Below are 17,028 nucleotides of genomic sequence, written 5' to 3' on the forward strand. Positions count from 1 at the left end.
AGAGTTCGAGTCCAGAACTCCACACAGAATATTCTAGTCGTGAGGATAACGCTCAAATTTTAATTTCTTGCTGGTGAAAACTATTACGGATTTGTCTGTGTCCGGAAGTTCTGGAACTTTCAGTGCACAAAGTCCATAGTAGGAATCTACAGTTTCACTTCTACACAGTATTGACTACGGAACTATAATCGAGTTCTATACGCCTACAAAGCCTAGAACCACGTGTTCATAACGTCTACAGCTCTACCACAGATCTACAGCCTGAGAGTACAGATCTACAGTCTGAGAGTCCAGATCTACACATCAGTCCAGATCTACACGTCAGTCCAGATCTACACTTCAGCACAGTCCAGATCTACATAAAACCCTGACTAGTCGCTTAGAAAGATCGCGTACAAAAGTTGAAGAAGGAGAGATAGACAAAGAGAGAAAGAGAGAAAGAAGAAAGACATGCCATGCCAGATTTCTTCTGTGAACACAAGCCTGCGAGAGTCCGGCGGGGTAGGTGGAGGCTTCTGCTACAACAGCCCCGACGCTGAAACCTTCACGACATCGGTGGCGCGAGCGTCGCAGGTGTTCAGCATCCTGGTGCTGGTGGTGCTGGGCATGCTGGGTAACGTGCTGATGGTCTACGCCGTGATAGCCACTCGCCTGCGGGATGCGACTCTCAGCGCCTCCTCCCTGCTCCTCATCAACTTGGCGGTGGCCGACCTCATGGTCAGTGTGTCACGTGGGCGGGAGATAGGTCACTCCAAGTCACCATGGTTACTTGCCTGTCTTTTTCCTCCACTTTTTGTCATCTGGCTTCTCGCGTTTATCCTGTTGTATGGATATTCCCTCTCTCTGTTCTTTTCTGATCTTAACAACTTTTCTCTTTGTCACTGTCTTCTCTTCAAATCTTTGTTTCTTTTAATGTTTCTCTTGCTCTTATCTGTCTTTTGAACTATATCTGTCATTTTCACCTTCTTTACTTGTGTTTTAACAAAATATATTTACATGTTTCTTTAAATATCTTTACCTGTCTTTAATTTTTTTGTTACTATATTTACCTGTCTTTTTATATTTTGATCTACATTTTCAATATCTTTACCTGCTTCTGTAATTATCTTTATCTGTCTTTTTAATATCTTTTCACATCTTCCTGAATTTCTTTCTTTCTTAATCTCTTTACTTGTCTGCCTTGAATCCCTTTACCAGTCATTTTGAATCTCTTTGTCAATAGTTTTTTTTTGGACTTCGACCCTCTCTGTTCTGTCCTTCTCTAATCTCTGACTGTTCGTTCATCTTAGTTTTTTTTGTTGTTTTTTTTCTCTCAGCAGCTACATCTTTTTTCTTCCCCTTAAAGATCCACTTCTTTTGTTGTATCCGTGTTTCATAATCTTTTTAAACCCCTTTTTCTGTGTCCCTTTGCTCCCATCTGGCTTTCAATTGTTGTTTTTTTTTTTTTTTTAGATGATGATGATGATGATAATGATTCTTGTCCTTGTCATTGTGTGACGTACATCATCATCATGAGCACAAAACATCCTGATTGAAAGACTCGTAAAACAGAATGCATAATTCTTATGCGCCTAGAAAAAAATACTTCCAAATAAATAAACAAAAATCACGTGCCTGTCACGCGGTAATTGTACATGCATGTTACGTCATCCTGTATTTTTATGGTTGGACAGGTGGACGGGTTCGTGCTGCCCATGTGGATTGTGTCCACGGCCTCGCTGTCCTGGCCCCTCCCAGACTCCCTGTGCATCATCACCGCCTTTCTGACCGTCACCCTTATGGTCTGCTCCATCCTCTCGCTCTCCGCCATCGCTGTGGACCGCTACCTCATCCTGGCCTTCCCTCTACGGTAAAAATGGGATCGTCCAAGCGTAGTGACTTTCGTAGGGACACGGGATAAGTCCTGCCTCCAAAGGGTCGCGGGGATAGATGGGGTTAAAAAGAAAAACGCAGAACTGTCCTACACGACTTTTAGATGGTTTTTCATTAAGTGACAAAAGTTAGAAGAGGCATTGGAGTGTTTCATGTTCCAAGATGGTCCCTAACACTTTTTTATTTTAAGTTACATGTATTAAAAATATCCAGAGACCTAAGAAAACAATTATTTTACCCTTTTTAGTACATTCCAAATAAAAGTGTGTTTAAAATGTTTTTACTTATTTTATTGTGAAATAAGTCATTTATAAAAAAGAGTCTATTATGCTATCTGCGGGCCAGTAGGCTGAACAGAACTGACTTGTATTGGTTGCTGGGGATACAGGCAGACAACTGATACAGCAGCTGATACGGCTCATCTAAATTCTCATCAAAATACAATCAGGGACGAAATAAAAGACAGGAAAGCTAGCTCAATTTTTGTTACTACATCAGTAAATTAAAATTGACAAAAATTGCCAATGTCTTCATTTAAAGGCTTTTTTATCGCAGCTTGAAGGGGATTATTGCTTATATTTGGGGAAACTACATATTGCAATGAGCTAGAGCTCTTCTGAAACTGGTTTCATGCATGTGCTTAACTTTCTTAACGAACTAAATTGCTCGCAGAATAAACCGAGAAGAAAATGAGAGAGCGTGAACTAGAAATTGAATTAAGGTTCTTTTTAAACATTAAATCTACTTTATGAAAAACTAATACAAACAATGGATGTTGGCAAAATTATTAGGACCCAAATGAGATATAGTCATGCACAATGGAGCTTTTTGTGTATGGATGTGTCATCGCGGTGAGGGCTTAGTGGACAGGCAAATAAAAATCTTTAGCATGACACCTAACAAATGCACTTGTTTAAACATAAAACTCACCTTCACCTTCAGGTACCCAACGGAAGTGACGTCGACCCGCCTGGTAATTGTCTTCGTGTCCATCTGGACCTTCTGCTTCCTGGTGGCCGGTCTGCCCTTGTGTGGCTGGGGCCAGTACCGCTTCCAGCCGCAGACTGTGCCCATCTGCAATCCCGTGTGGGTGACACAGGTGGGGTTCGCCATCTTCCTGATGGTCTGCGGCCTCATGCTCCCCTTCGCCGCGATGCTCTACTCCTACGTCCGCATCGTGCAGATCGCCAAGGAGCACATCGCCAAGATCGAGGCCACCAAGGCCTGCTTCGTGGAGAGGACTCCTCCGACGACCACGCCTGTCGTGACTCACCTGAGTCCTCATGGCAGACTTTCACACGGGGGGAGTAACAACAACACGGAGAAGCTTGTCGATGTCATATCAGAGGTTGAAGAAGTAAATGCAGAAGGGTACAGCAACTTCAGACAGGATCACAATAAAGGAAGTAGCCGAACATTTTCTTCTTCTTCGGAACACAAGGATGAAGAGGGAAGGGATGTCGTGTCCACAGGTAAACATCCGAGACTCACCTCCAAGAAAAACTTCAGCAAAACCGTTCGGATAGCCAACAGAGTCTTCACCGCCGTGGGTAAGTATAAGATGTAAATAAAAGTACAGATAGCCAATCCTGTGCAGATTAATTGCAAGCGAATCAGTCAGGTACAGAAAATTAATACTCAGCTGACTTAAAAAATACTAAATTTTAAACGATTTAGGAATTTTTGTGTCCACATGGATGAATGTTTAATTGCCAGAAAACCGAACACTCACACACGAACGCACGCAAAGTTTCAGCATATGATGGTGCAAAAAGGTCAAAGTAACTTCACAGGCAATAGTGCGTGCATAAAACGCGAGACAGACAGACAGACAGACAGACAGCCAGACAGACAGACAGACAGACACAAATGCAGACAGGTCACAGCTCTTCCTCCTCATCAGCGTCCACCTCAATTCTCCTTTCAACTTCTACTGAAAAAAAATCTCAGAAATAATCTCCCTCGTAGTCGATGACATGAAATCCGTGGATCATGGTCCTCAAACAAGTTAGGCTATTTTGTATTATTTACGTAATGCTGCATTCTTCAACTGACTCGGCATTGTTTAATCATCTTTTATTTACACCAGCGCGAGCGCTGCGTTCCCCCAGGACATCATGTCCGGTAACCCGACACCCGCAAGACCCTCCGACCCCTCACATGACAACCGACTCGATTAGCTTACAAAAACCAACACGGATCACTCGCGCCCTCTGGTGGCCGCTTCTAACAAAAGGGGGACACAACACGGTATTGACAGCAACTCAAGAACGATTTTCTTGTGCACAGCATGCAAAGGCAGTGACACTTGCCATCTGAGCTGGAAATTTATACATTTATACAAAAATGTTTTTTTCTCAGCCTCTGAAGGTTCCTGGGATGTCGCGCGAATAGCTACCATCGGGTGCCTGGGGTGAGCTTGCATGATGGTCCACGTCTTTCGTTTTGCGTAAACTCGTTCATCGTAAAACCTACATGAGTTTAACGTATGTGAGGTAGAAATGTTCATGCAGCCCGGCCCATACATTTAGCTCTGGAACATGTTTAGTCTGTGGCTTTTACTGTCTAAACAGAGTAAAACTTTTATTTTTGTATTTTTTACTCGAATATGCTTGGTACAGGATGCTATCCCACATTTTAGTTCGCTACTTGTCTAAAAATATTCCCGGGCAATGAAAGACGTGAGAACATTGATATCAGGAAGGTACATTAATTAATACGCATGCGTTGTCACGGTTACAACTGAAGACATATGTTAATTAGGTGTGCACACTTGTGACGTCATAGGTTTTACAGTTTCGGGCATGATGTTGTTTACAGGCCTGCACCTGGCACCTTGAGATCATAAACAGTAGGGGTAGTGGTTCATATTTTATTCAGAGCTCAATCTAGACTTGGGAACAAAATTGTGCACTCGTGTATATTTTTCAAGTAAAGGGAATTTACACTCCCCACGTCTTTCCACTCCATGAATTACGAACCTGGTGTTCTTTCCGTTCCCATTAATTGCTGGCTCATTAATCTGACACTTTTTGATTACAGTACTTTTTTATAAATGTCCTGAAGCAGATATCCGAGGAAAGCAATAAAAGGGTTGCCGGAGAGAGAAATTCGTATAAACACAAATACACAGTTCAATATTTAACCACACCCAAATATAGTTTCAGGTAAACAAGCTGTGTCTCAAGGTAGCTTTAAGTGCACAGAGTTTATTACACGTGAGTGGGCGGTTGTGTGTATGTGTGCGCGTGCGCTCGCAGTGGCTGGACTCTGGCCTCTAATGGACCAGCGATGTTAACAGAAAGAACACGTGGACAAAGTGTCTCCAGCCTCTCGATGAAAGGACTGGGGTGTGGTATGAGGGTGGGGCGACTGTTTCAAGACACAGCGAGACACACTATTACACTTAATTTCCTATTCAGAATCAGAGAAGGGCAGAACGTGGTTTTGTTCACGTGATCAGGAAGCTGGTGACGTCACGACTGTAAGCACAATCGCAGCAACGGAATATTTTCCCCCATGTATCGAACTTGCACCTGCCTGGGATCAACTTGCACGTGTAACAGAATTTCTCGTTCGTTTGTTCCCCGCTCGGCCACCGCCTCCCTCGGTAAATATCATTCTGTCGTTGGGGAGAGGCTGGAGGTAGGGAGACTGGGAGAAGGGAAGCTGAAGGTGGAAGTGCGACGATTGGAGGAAGAATGTAGACTGGGGAATGGGGGAGTTGGAGTATTTTGACTACGAGAAGTGAAAGGATTGAGACAATGAGGTGAAAGGGTGGAGGCTGGCATACTGAGAATCTGTAGGCATCGAATATGGAGGAACGGGAGGAGAAGAAAAGAGATTGAAGAAGGGTCATAATTAAAGACGTGACTTGCACTCGCTTACTCCATGTCAAAGATGCTATAGCATGTATGTCCATAGCAAACAGACAATGAAGTGTCAGGGAACAGAGCTCGTTACTTGGTTGCACTGTTGCCATATACACCCGACATATCCTGCTAGCACTTATCACCCATCTGGCCCTCGACATGGGCCCAGGCTTTTCCTGCAGTAAATATTCACTGATGCTTCCACTTCTAATAGCTGTAATCATCTTGGTCAGGTAGGCTTGGTCATTACTAACGTTCGCTGAATTCGATTTCTGTAATAGGATCCCCGTCGGCAATGAATCGAAATCCTTCTGCACAAAGTGACAATGATACACAATTAGCCAATTTATTTCCAATTGGTCCTTTCCACAGTGTGGGTCCTTCAGTTGAACTAATGAGTGTTTTGCAGAGCTGGACGAATGAAAGCTCGTTCAAGTGTAAAGAGCAAATGAACCAGTGCAAAGGGCGTCCAGTGTGAAGCTATAACAAATTATTGCCCTACCACGGTGCCCAGTGTTTACAGCTGGTCTGTCGGCTCCAACTGCCATGATTTGGTCTGTAATTCCCCCTTCTTCAATTACAGCAATACCAGAGCCTGTGCCTTGTTCCAATGTTAGATGGCCACAGACAGAAAGTTCCGGGTTCACCAGTCATTACACAGTGTTCTTCAATTTTCTTTCTACTGTACTTCTTGTCTCTCCTTTTTTCTTTCGCCAGTCTCGTGTCTTTTCGCCCATCAACAAACATTGCCATGATTTCCTCTTCGTTGATTATTGGAGTTTCCCTGATTGCCCCTCTCAACTTGTTGTCGAGCCCTCCATACTTTGTGATGATCGATAGTATTTATGCGGTCTTCTTTCTGTCCGTGCCATCTTACATTGGAACAAGGCACAGGCCGTAGTCCTCCAATGGTGCTGGGTTGATGGCAGGAGCTGTCTTATTTATTTACTCTATATCGGTTTGCTCCCAAAGTAATTATTGGTATCAGTACCATATTCCAGTCCTGTTTTTGGAAAACATCATCATCATCGTTGTCGTCGGGTTCATCGTCATCATCATTAGCAACATCATCCTCTTTTACACGGTGCAGCAGGAAGCTGATTTGACTCTGATTGCACTATTGCAAACACTTCCACAGGTTAAACTATGTCCTCACTTGTCCTCTTCCTTCTTCTTTCTTTATCTTCTCTTTTTTTCATCCAATCTTCCCTTGCTTGTTTTCTTTTCATAATTGTTGTCACCTTTCTATCAACTGTACTTTGGTCTCCTCTTGGGCTTTATCACTGACGCGCGCACACACACAGGCTTACTTTATCATGAGTCACATGCATAGCTTGCATTTATTATAATTAATTTTTTAACTTTATTCAAATTATTGTTGTAGATTTTGTCAGCTGTACTTGTGCCTATTGTCATTTTAGTTACCTTAAATTAAAAAAAAGGTTTTCTCAAGCTTTGCAGACCTACCATACACTCAACAGAAAGCGTATGCCATTGTCTCCTTTATAAAGTTAAAAGCATTCAAAAATTTTCTCACTTACAAACGGAAGAAAAGAGAGTCTGACCGCCATGTCATATCTGTCATCACTTGTACAGACCGGCACAGAGCAGGGCCTATGTGATTTCACTCTCCTTGTGAAGCTCTCAGACATTCTTTTTACCTGTGAGGCATATGAAGCCTCGTTTTAAAAACTGAAAAAAGTGAATAAGGTCCATTGTGGATGTTGGTAAGGTCCCCTTTGATTGGCAGGCGCCACACTCTCTGCTCCCTCCTTGATTGTGAACGTTTGTAATGTTGCCTTTGATTGGCATTCCAGATTCTCCATGGAGGTGACAATCCTGCACAAAAAGACCTTTTTTGTGCTCTAATGCATAAACCTTAACACATTCAAGTCTGCTTTAATGTCCATTCCCCACCCCTCCCCCTCCCCTTTTTCTGTGCAGTCTGGTGGGGCAACGGTTAGCGCCTGTCACCAATACAGTGAGTACTGGCTGTCCTAGGTTCAGATCTCGCCTCGGGCACGCTGTTCTTTCTCTGTATGTGACATCTGTTTACAGGGCTGGCTGCTTAGTCATAGTTCCTGGCTCGACATAAAACATCCCTCCCCACTTTCATGTGCGTAGTTTTATGGTAAGATTAAAACTCCTCATGTTGCATAGCCCAGTAAGTCCACTCACAAAAATCTTGTCAGCCTCTTCATTGTTCCGTGATGATTTGACTCAAAGTACTCACTTTGGTTATTATATAATACAAAGTGTTGTTAATCTGTCTGCCTCCTGACGATCTGAGTATTTTTTTTTTGTGTGTGTGTGTAAAGCGCTGTCAGCCAATTGGGAACGATGGTGCTGTTGTCGTCATTATTATTATCATCATCATCATCTCTAGACACATATAAGTATTTTGTTGCAGGTGTGGTTGCCCCTCAAACCCCAAATACTAAATGTTCCTTACATTCCATATTTCTGGACTATGAAATGCAGCATTCTTGTGATGCTCTACAAAGTCCTCCTCACAGAATAGTGCATTGCTGCTACAATCCAAGCAGCGGATTGTTGGTAAATTTAAACCACAGCAGATACACTGGCTTCGATCTGGAACAGCACACAGCTCAGTGTGCACAACCAGCAGTTCGTGGCATATCTTTTCCCATTTGTCAGCACAATTTACTTTCTTTTTCCAGTAAAAGCTTGCTCCATTTTCAAGATCTACAATTATGAGAAGAAAATATATTACTTTTAACAATCCTGTGTATGCATTTTTTGACACTGGTTTAATATAGCAATCAGACCGATGGTCATTAATGAAATGTACACTAGGCAGAGATCCCGATGAAATAATAATAAAAATGCAAAATTTGCAAAGAGAGCTGAGAGTAACATGATATTGCAAAAAGAAGGATGTGAAAAAGGGCTAGCATTATGGGAGAGGTTGATGATAAGAAATCAAGATCAAAATTAAAAAACAGCTAAGTACAAAGCATTCCTTCACACCCATGCGAATAGCACAGAAAAAACGCAAGTGAAACAGCCCAAATAATACTCACATTTTCAGACAACACTAGCTGACTTCCATCAGTTGCAGGGTCTTTTGCATTAACCTCAATGTCTTCTTTGACCACCTATATTTGACAAAACAATTTCCTTTGTATGGTACTTACATCCTTTATACATTTCCATCATCACTGTTATTACTACCTGGTGCATGAAGTTAAAAAAAACTGACATCCACAAACCTCTGCTACCCTGCAATAGTTAAAGTCCATTTCCTGAATATTAAAAACTTACATGGCAGGCAGGACAACCAGTTCCATCATCAAGATCTGGATCAATGTGTTGCAGCTGCTGCAACTGGTATTCATGGTGCATGTACATTGTAAATGCATCAGTAACTAGGGCCTGATATACTCCATTAACCTGCAATACATGCAAAAAATACATGCTAAAAGCAAGTTTCTGTACTAGTGAATGAGTCGTCTATATAAGCTCATAAGTGCAGCAAACTTTTTCAGTCAATACATATCGCACTGCACATGCAATCATTCACACAGAGGACCTGCTGCTGCTAATTTACACAGGGTAAATAAGAACATTTGGAATATTTGTGTGGGCTGCATCCTGAATCACTATGTACTCCATGAAGAAAATGGAGTACTATTAAATAACCATCAACAGTCAACCCTGTGAAACAAGTGGCGCCTGCCACTAAAAATCTTCAATTATGCAATTAAACCTCAAACTAAGGATCACCCAAAAGCTAATTCAAGCACATTACCATGCACCATCAGTATTGTTGACTGGCCATTTTTCCAATTTCCCCTCATAAAAATGACTGTGCAAATCAAGGACAAGCAGAAAATAATGATATATTTTAACCTCACTCCAAAGCCAACAATTACAACTAATTTCTATCACTATTAGCCATCCAGTTAAAAGCATAAAAACTTATATTACTAGCATTCTAAGTAAATATCAACATGGACCAGGGACTGATATTGCATTATGTAATTCAAATTTCTCAGTACCATAAACGTGCCTAATTACAATAGATAACAAATATGAAATGGAAAACACATTTGAAAAACGCCACAACAAACCTCCTTGCTGCTCATGCTCTCTATCTTGCTAAGTCGGGTTGCCAATGCATCGACAAAGCCCTTAACTGACACCTGGCATTCAAGCACTAATGCACGCAACCATTCCATGACATCCAGTTTAAATGCCACAGATGGTATTTCTGGGGAAGAACCCCAAAGGCGATGGCGTAGTAGTGTGACTGTGTCACTCTCACATGAGCAGAATTCAAAAGTAAACAGCTGTGGGCCACCTAGACATAAACAAGCATGTTTTCATTGATGATGCAGCAAACCATACCATACCTAGAACATAATTTTTACTGTCATTTTGTTTTCTTCTTACAGTACATGTTTATATTTTTACCTCTCATTCCAATCACACTGATTTCCCTTGTACGTTTTGCACAAGATGGTACCTTGTGATTGCTATGCACAAAAACAGGCAAGTTGGCTGCATATGGCACAAAACAATATCCCTAGGGAAAAACAAAACAAAACAGAAAATCCATTAATAACGCTCATGTACAAATGAAGTAGTCAAACATGCAGTCCATATAAATACTTTGTTGCAGGTGTGGTTGCCCCTGAAACCCCAAATACTAAATGTTCCTTACATTCCATATTTCTGGACTATGAAATGCAGCATTCTTGTGACGATCTACAAAATCCTCCTCACAGAATAGTGCATTGCTGCCACAATCCAAGCAGCGGATTGTTGGTAAATTTAAACCACAGCAGATACACTGGCTTCTATCTGGAACAGCACACAGCTCAGTGTGCACAACCAGCAGTTCGTGGCATATCTTTTCCCATTTGTCAGCACGATTTACTTTCTTGTTCCAGTAAGAGCTTGCTCCATTTTCAAGATCTACAATTATGAGAAGAAAGTATATTACTTTTAACAATCCTGTGTATGCATTTTTTGACACTGGTTTAATATAGCAATCAGAGATGCAGAGATCCTGATGAAATAACAATAAAAATGCAAAATTTGCAAAGAGAGCTGAGAGTAACATGATATTGCAAAAGGAAGGATGTGAAATAGGGCTAGCATTATGGGAGAGGTTGTTGATAATAATATTAATAATTATAAGTAGGAATTTGTAAAGAGCAATATCTCACCCTAAGGCCAACTTATTGTGCTGAACAAGATCATCAAATAGTAACAAAGATGTACAACAAGTTAACAAAAAGTAACATAGATGTAGAACAAAATAGTAACAAAGATGTAGAAAGAAGAACAATGCGAGGACTTGCTGCGTTCCGACAGTAAAGGGCGAAAACGCAGCAGAAGCACATGTAAACACATTAATCCAACACTTTTACCCAAATTGAACCACCAAAACAAAACATAAACAATATCAAGGAGAGCAGATCCTCTCAGCCTGCTAGGCGAAGGGACAAAACTCTCTCATAATAATAATATTAATAAGCAAGAAAAATAAATAAAATAAAACTGTCTACGTATTACTAAAAAAAGTTCAGAAAGGGAAGATCCTTCATACATACCTACGGGCATAGGCTCAACATCAATGGATGATGTTGTCTGGATCGGTTGTTGGGAGGAAGCAGCAAAAACTGTATGTAAACACAACAGTCCAACACTTTTACCCAAATTGAAGCACCAAAACAAAACATAAACAATACAAAACAAAACATAAGCAATATCAAGGAGAGCCGATCCTCTCAGCCTGCTAGGCGAAGGGACAGAAGTCTCTCATAATAACAATAGTAATAAGCAAGAAAAATAAATAAAATAAAACTGTCACCCTATTACTAAAAAAAAAGTTCATAAAGGGAAAATCCTTCATACATACCTACGGCCATAGGCTCAACATCGATGGATGATGTTGTCGGGATCGGTTGCTGGACGGAAGCAGCAATAACTGTGTCTGGCTGGGAGGGAGCAGCAGAAACTGTGTCTTTTTTCTTTCCCTTATTCTCTTTAAGGGTTACCCATCGCCCTGTCAAGTTGTTGTAAATCTTCACTATCTTTGCGGGTTGCTTTTTCTTCTTTTGTCTGATCTTGAAATACGACATTGTACCTACACATGAATACTGAAACTAAATACAAGTTTCAAAATACAACAGAAAGAGCAACAGTGCAATAGTGGGTGTCTAATACGAGATATGACATTCGTAACGAATTTTTCTTACCTGTATAAGAAATACAAAACTATCCTTATTGTTCACGAACGAAAAAAGGAAACCGGAAGTATGGCCTATGTATGTATAGGATGCATGCTGGTTTACAGAAAAAAACAAATACAGAGAGAAAAGGACCTATAACTATACAGACTTTTTAGTTATGAGGACTTTTTTTAAATTATGCAAAACAAAATTGGCGATGTCTATGCAGCATCGATTCATTCATAAAGCCTACAAAGCAAACAACACCGCCATATTGGATATGATCTTAGTTTGGCGGTGCATTTCGATTGGTTGTAGCTTCGAGCTTTATGGGATGATGTTTCTGCCTAGAAGATACGATAGTTGATGACGAGTACGACTACGATATTTGTCTGATTTTTGTGTCACCATCTGGGATATGAGCAAGACAATAAGTGTGCATCATCATCATCATCATCATTATTATCATCATTACTACTACTACACTGTATCTTCCTCTAGGTTTGCAAGCATCCATTATTTTAATGGTTTTGTTGCGCCATGGTTGGAACACTAATTCACTAAAGTTCAGTGTTAGAATTCGCAGTAGACCTGTTATCGGTTGTCTTGGCAACACAAGCACTTAACGCCTTGGGTGCGAGGCTCATGAGGACAGAGATTAGGTTAACTTTGTGTGAGCAGACGGCGGGGTGCTGTAAGAAATCTGCGCTCCATTCTACAGCAATCGATGCTAGTCTTACTGACCAGGAAATTTATTGATAAACACAAACTCGGAGAGGCAGTTAGACAAGTTAACGATCCCCTACTTGGAGACCGAGGGTTAAACAAGCGCGGCGGGGCCTGCTGACGCGGGCTATAAATCGCCATTAAATTGCCATCATGAAAAATGTTCCCTCCCTCTCCTCGGAACAGATCGAAACTCGCCTCTGAAAGCGGACTCTTGCCGTTGGGGGTATGATGCTTATCTATATTTACAGAGACAAGCACCAAAAGATGGAACATGCATGTAGATTTGTTGCAGGAGTGCGTGCAAACCTGTGGCTACTGGAAGACCTCGTGCGAAGAAAAGAAAAGAAAACAAAACAAAACAAAAGGCTTAAAATCTTCCTGTCAGTGAAAGTATTTTTTGCAGACCCAATCAAGCAAATTAAAAAAAAAAAAAAAAAAAAAAAAAACAAACGCCCAAATAAATAATAAAAATCCAAACAAACAACAACAACAACAACCCATAAAACAAAACCAAAAAACCCCCACAAAACCCCCAAACATCCACCGTTAAAAAAAACCCAAAGGAAAACAGAAACCAGAACCCAAACGGGTTTATTTCATTTATAAATTACTAATCAGTGGCGTAGGAAGATGCTCGACTTTGTGGGACATGGAGGGAATGGGGGAAAAACTCCACATTGAACGACGTTCGCACATTAAGATAGAAAGTAGGTGGTACGTGAGTACAGTCACACACACACACACTACACAGGGGTAGAATCACAACACATGCTGCTTCTAGTGTTAAACGGCAAAACAAGAAACAAAATATTGAAAAATGACTCACCTGGTTATCGCAATCACAATAAATATAATATTCAGAATGAGATAAACTTTATAATCATATTAATCACATTCAAGGTTTGCAAGTTATTGTGTGATAAGAAGTTCCCCCTCCCCCTCCGCATCTTCTTTGATTAATGTCTTTGTTTTGTAGTAAAGTAGAGTTTCTTTTTCCTTTCTTTGGATCGAGGGCTAGATGTAAAAACGTTAACCTTTTCTATTCTGTTACTTTTGTAAATAAAGATTCGTCTCTCTCTCCCCTTAATATCTTTTTTGATTGGACGGTGACCCCAAACTGGTTTCTGCGCCACTGCTAATTAAAATCGGAGTGAATAAATGTGAAAGCTCAAGAATTCAAACAATCGACATCCTTATCTGTTCATAGAAAGTACGAATCTTTATTAGTCCTGGTCTGTTCTACTCCCCGTCCTTCAACTCTCATTTGCTGTTCTTCTATCATCCACCCGAAGACAAATCACCATATTTATTCTTTTACAAATGTTGATGAAAACTGGTGTTTCAAACTGACACCCCTCGCACGTTCGCTGACCTGAAATGCCCCTTTGTCTCCACAGGGCTTTTCTTCATGTGCTGGGGTCCCTACGTCATCCTCAACTTCTGGTCAGTCAACAACGAAACCAAGCCCATCCCTTACTCCGCAGACCTCTTCACGACCCTTCTCGCCTTTGCCAACAGTTGTGTCAACCCAGTTCTCTTCGTTTTGCTCAACAAGGATTTCCGCCGTCGAGTGCGCATGCTTGGCCGGAAGTTGATGCCATGTTTGGGCCATCGACAACCCAGCGACGCTACAGATAACGGTTTGTCAGCCGTTCACACGCGACTAGAAGCAGACGACGCCATGATGAGGTCGCAGGAAAGGGAAGTTGCTCGCAGAGCAGAAGTAAGGACTGGACATAAACTTTCGGGTTCCTCCTCTTTAAGGGTGGCATGGCAATGATACTGACCTGCATAGGTTTGACCAGTTCTAGAACCATGGGTGAATTTACCCGGATATTCATTTTTCATTAAGATTACTTCTTTATTTGTGAAGAGAAACAAAGTTCTTGACTAGATGTCATCGTCGACGACTTTCAACAATTTTCCCCATTACAGAATTGCCTTGTCAGTCGTTTTCATGGGGTGTTGTTATGGGTGGGGTGTGAGGGGAAGATTGGTACTTATTTACAGCCCCAAAACTGGGCAGGTGCATGCTGGGACGGTACCGTGAAGTAATCAATCAACGGAAGAGAAAGAATGTGTTTGTAGGGGACATTCTATGAGCTGGAGCAGCTACTTCTCCTGTTCATCTTCGCACCGATCAACCCTACCCCTCTTCCCTCCCTATCTTCATTGGTTACCCAGACACATTCACTTCACTGTTTCGTGTCAGGAAATTGTGGCATTGCAGCAAAGAAATCGACACTTTCGGGATGCATTTATTAAAGATGAGAGGATATGACTTATAGATATATGTGGAAATGTTGTCGACATCCGTTCCCTCTTGCTGGGATTGATTCAGGGGGACGCTTGTCGTTGTTTGTGTAATGTGCCAGATGTATGTGGACAGGAACACCCATCTAGTGTTTGATGAAGTCATAAAGACAGACTACCATCGACCAAGAATGGGGCCTCGTGTATCTCGTGATACACTGAAAAAGGCTCTGGACGAATAAAAAGAAGATAGGATAGGAGTGGAGAGATTGAAAGGTTCAGAGGGCTTGCAAAAAGTTTGCCTTTTTTTTTTATCTAGTCCTTGTCCTACAGAGGGGAAAGTATCACAAAATAATTCAATAATAAGAATCATGGAGTACCAAGAAACCTTTCTGTTAAAATTTCTGTTAACGTCCAAGAGAATATATTGTTTGTGCGTATTTATGTAATTAGATGCACATAAAGTTGTGATGTGTTCACTTCTGTAATGACAGTTGAAATGGAAGTTTGATGTTGGTTCTCATTCTGGCCCAACGAAGTGGTCAGAGGTTTGGACTCAAATATTTCAGTACTTGTGTTTTTTGAACATTGTAGACATTCTCTGGATTGCAGGAATTGTACAGAGTTGTCAGAAACGGTTAATCTGTCAACATAAGTGTTAATTCGTTAAGGGTTATTGCAGCCGTGGAACTGTGTATCCGTATTTATTGAGAGAGAAAGAGAGACTGTGAGTGTGGAGAGAGAGAGAGACTGTGTGTGGGTGGATGATGACCATAAAACTTACATGAACCGTCACCAGTGTGAAAAGATCGTTATGATATGCGAATCGGACAGGGGCAACTGGAGGTCATCGAGGTGATTATCATTGCCCGTGAACGTGACCATGGACGTCTGAAGACCACCGACATCTGTAGATCATCGTGATGATAATCATGACCATGTCCATCTGAAGATCATCGTCATACTTATCATTCTCATTTCCTGCCCTGGCAACCAAAAGAACGATCATCAGGGAACACGGACCCCGTAGTCTGATGGGATTGACCCAACAACAGGCGTCACCGAGGCTACTGTCCCGGATGTTTAATCGTCTTCTCGTTGTCTCACATCTTTTCACTAACTCAGAACGAGGATCATGCGACTGGAAAAAATGGCGTCGGCTGGTTTCTATTTCGTAAATCGAAGGCAACCAATTTGCTTGGGACTGTACTTGAATTTAATGAAAAACATTTTTTCCGGCTGTAGCTCTGGAGAGTTTGATCGAACATCATTAGGTGAAGAACCATAGATACTTTTCTGCTGACCAAGTAATTCCGCATTGTAAATTAATCTGACAGACTTGAGCAAAACGTTGAGCTATTAAAGTCCTCAGGGAAATTCTCTTTCTTACAGCTTCTTTTGCAGAAAATGGAAGTTTCTGGACGTTAGTTACACAGCAGGCGCGCACGTGTGTGTGTGTTCGAGCGCGTGCGTAAGCAGTCCTTTAATAACTGAGTGTAGCAAAGCACAAGATAAAAGTTCACGCTTGGAACCTACTTGTGATGGTGCAAACTATAAATGCTTAGATACTTGTCAGGAAGTTGACCTCCCACCTGTGTTGGTGAGCTCCCCATAAAGACCCCCCAACCTTCACCCTAACGCATTACTTAGAATCATCTTCAAGTTTGTACCAGTTAGTCTTGGCATCGGTTTCGTGTGCAGTCAGCTCGCCGGACAAACACAAAGACCGATCTGAATGACTAAACTGGTCATTTCTGAATGGCTTCATTGAAGTGTATTCGTCTGGCATCCGCATCTTGCTTTTCTTGCCCATTTGCAAAACAGTTACAACTTTTCTATCGGCAGGTCTGAGAATGTTCTGTAATTCTTCGCTACAAAAAAAGTGAGGGAAACTGTTGGCTGTTATCGGATTGATGTAAAAGGAGGGATAAAAAAGTCTAAGGCCTCTCGTAATCAATACAGCCGTTCATATGGCAACATCGCCGTGGAACACAAGAGGGTACAGAAACTGATTTGACACCAACACGACCGCAGCGGGCAAAACCAAATCAAGTTACAAGTTCTCCCATGCGTAGCCAGCGAGCCAGATGCAGGGAGAG

At 41.5% G+C, this 17,028-nt stretch overlaps 2 protein-coding genes across 5 annotated transcripts; one reads left to right on the forward strand and one right to left on the reverse strand.

Moving 5' to 3' along the window:
• Positions 1-427: 427 nt before the first annotated feature.
• On the forward strand, positions 428-16,759 carry LOC112574392 (probable G-protein coupled receptor No18). The gene is made up of 4 exons (XM_025255444.1): positions 428-717; positions 1,674-1,849; positions 2,815-3,422; positions 14,074-16,759. The coding sequence occupies exons 1-4, from the start codon at positions 451-453 to the stop codon at positions 14,454-14,456; spliced, it is 1,434 nt and encodes a 477-aa protein (XP_025111229.1). The 5' UTR covers positions 428-450; the 3' UTR covers positions 14,457-16,759.
• LOC112574393 lies at positions 3,380-12,323 on the reverse strand. Of its 4 annotated transcripts, XR_003101434.1 has the most exons (10): positions 11,975-12,323; positions 11,635-11,862; positions 11,327-11,395; positions 10,432-10,685; positions 10,182-10,293; positions 9,839-10,068; positions 9,030-9,158; positions 8,789-8,863; positions 8,197-8,450; positions 3,380-3,461 (listed from the first exon to the last, which is right to left on the reverse strand). XR_003101434.1 is itself a non-coding variant. In XM_025255447.1 (9 exons), the coding sequence occupies exons 2-9, from the start codon at positions 11,642-11,644 to the stop codon at positions 8,409-8,411; spliced, it is 921 nt and encodes a 306-aa protein (XP_025111232.1). In that variant the 5' UTR covers positions 11,645-11,842; positions 11,975-12,322; the 3' UTR covers positions 4,483-8,408. The 4 variants fall into 4 exon arrangements, 3 of the variants coding, with proteins under 3 accessions (XP_025111232.1, XP_025111230.1, XP_025111231.1); XM_025255447.1 differs by lacking the exon at positions 3,380-3,461 and having other exon boundaries at positions 4,483-8,450; positions 11,635-11,842; positions 11,975-12,322; XM_025255445.1 differs by lacking the exon at positions 3,380-3,461 and having other exon boundaries at positions 4,484-8,450.
• Positions 16,760-17,028: the final 269 nt, after the last annotated feature.

The sequence above is a fragment of the Pomacea canaliculata genome, linkage group LG10 (assembly GCF_003073045.1).
Source record: "Pomacea canaliculata isolate SZHN2017 linkage group LG10, ASM307304v1, whole genome shotgun sequence".
In the NCBI taxonomy this organism is placed as follows: Eukaryota; Metazoa; Mollusca; class Gastropoda; order Architaenioglossa; family Ampullariidae; genus Pomacea; species Pomacea canaliculata.

What these genes read in the sequence shown, in the direction of transcription:
- LOC112574392 (XM_025255444.1), top strand. Translation starts at nt 451, where the DNA reads ATGCCATGCCAGATTTCTTCTGTGAACACAAGCCTGCGAGAGTCCGGC. An exon ending in TGGCGGTGGCCGACCTCATG is followed by an intron (nt 718 to 1,673) that starts GTCAGTGTGTCA and finishes ATGGTTGGACAG; the next exon opens with GTGGACGGGTTCGTGCTGCC. An exon ending in CAGAGTCTTCACCGCCGTGG is followed by an intron (nt 3,423 to 14,073) that starts GTAAGTATAAGA and finishes TTGTCTCCACAG; the next exon opens with GGCTTTTCTTCATGTGCTGG.
- LOC112574393 (XM_025255445.1), bottom strand. Translation starts at nt 11,857, where the DNA reads ATGTCGTATTTCAAGATCAGACAAAAGAAGAAAAAGCAACCCGCAAAG. An exon ending in TGTTGAGCCTATGCCCGTAG is followed by an intron (nt 10,686 to 11,326) that starts GTATGTATGAAG and finishes TCATAATTGTAG; the next exon opens with ATCTTGAAAATGGAGCAAGC. An exon ending in ATAGTCCAGAAATATGGAAT is followed by an intron (nt 10,294 to 10,431) that starts GTAAGGAACATT and finishes GTTTTTCCCTAG; the next exon opens with GGATATTGTTTTGTGCCATA.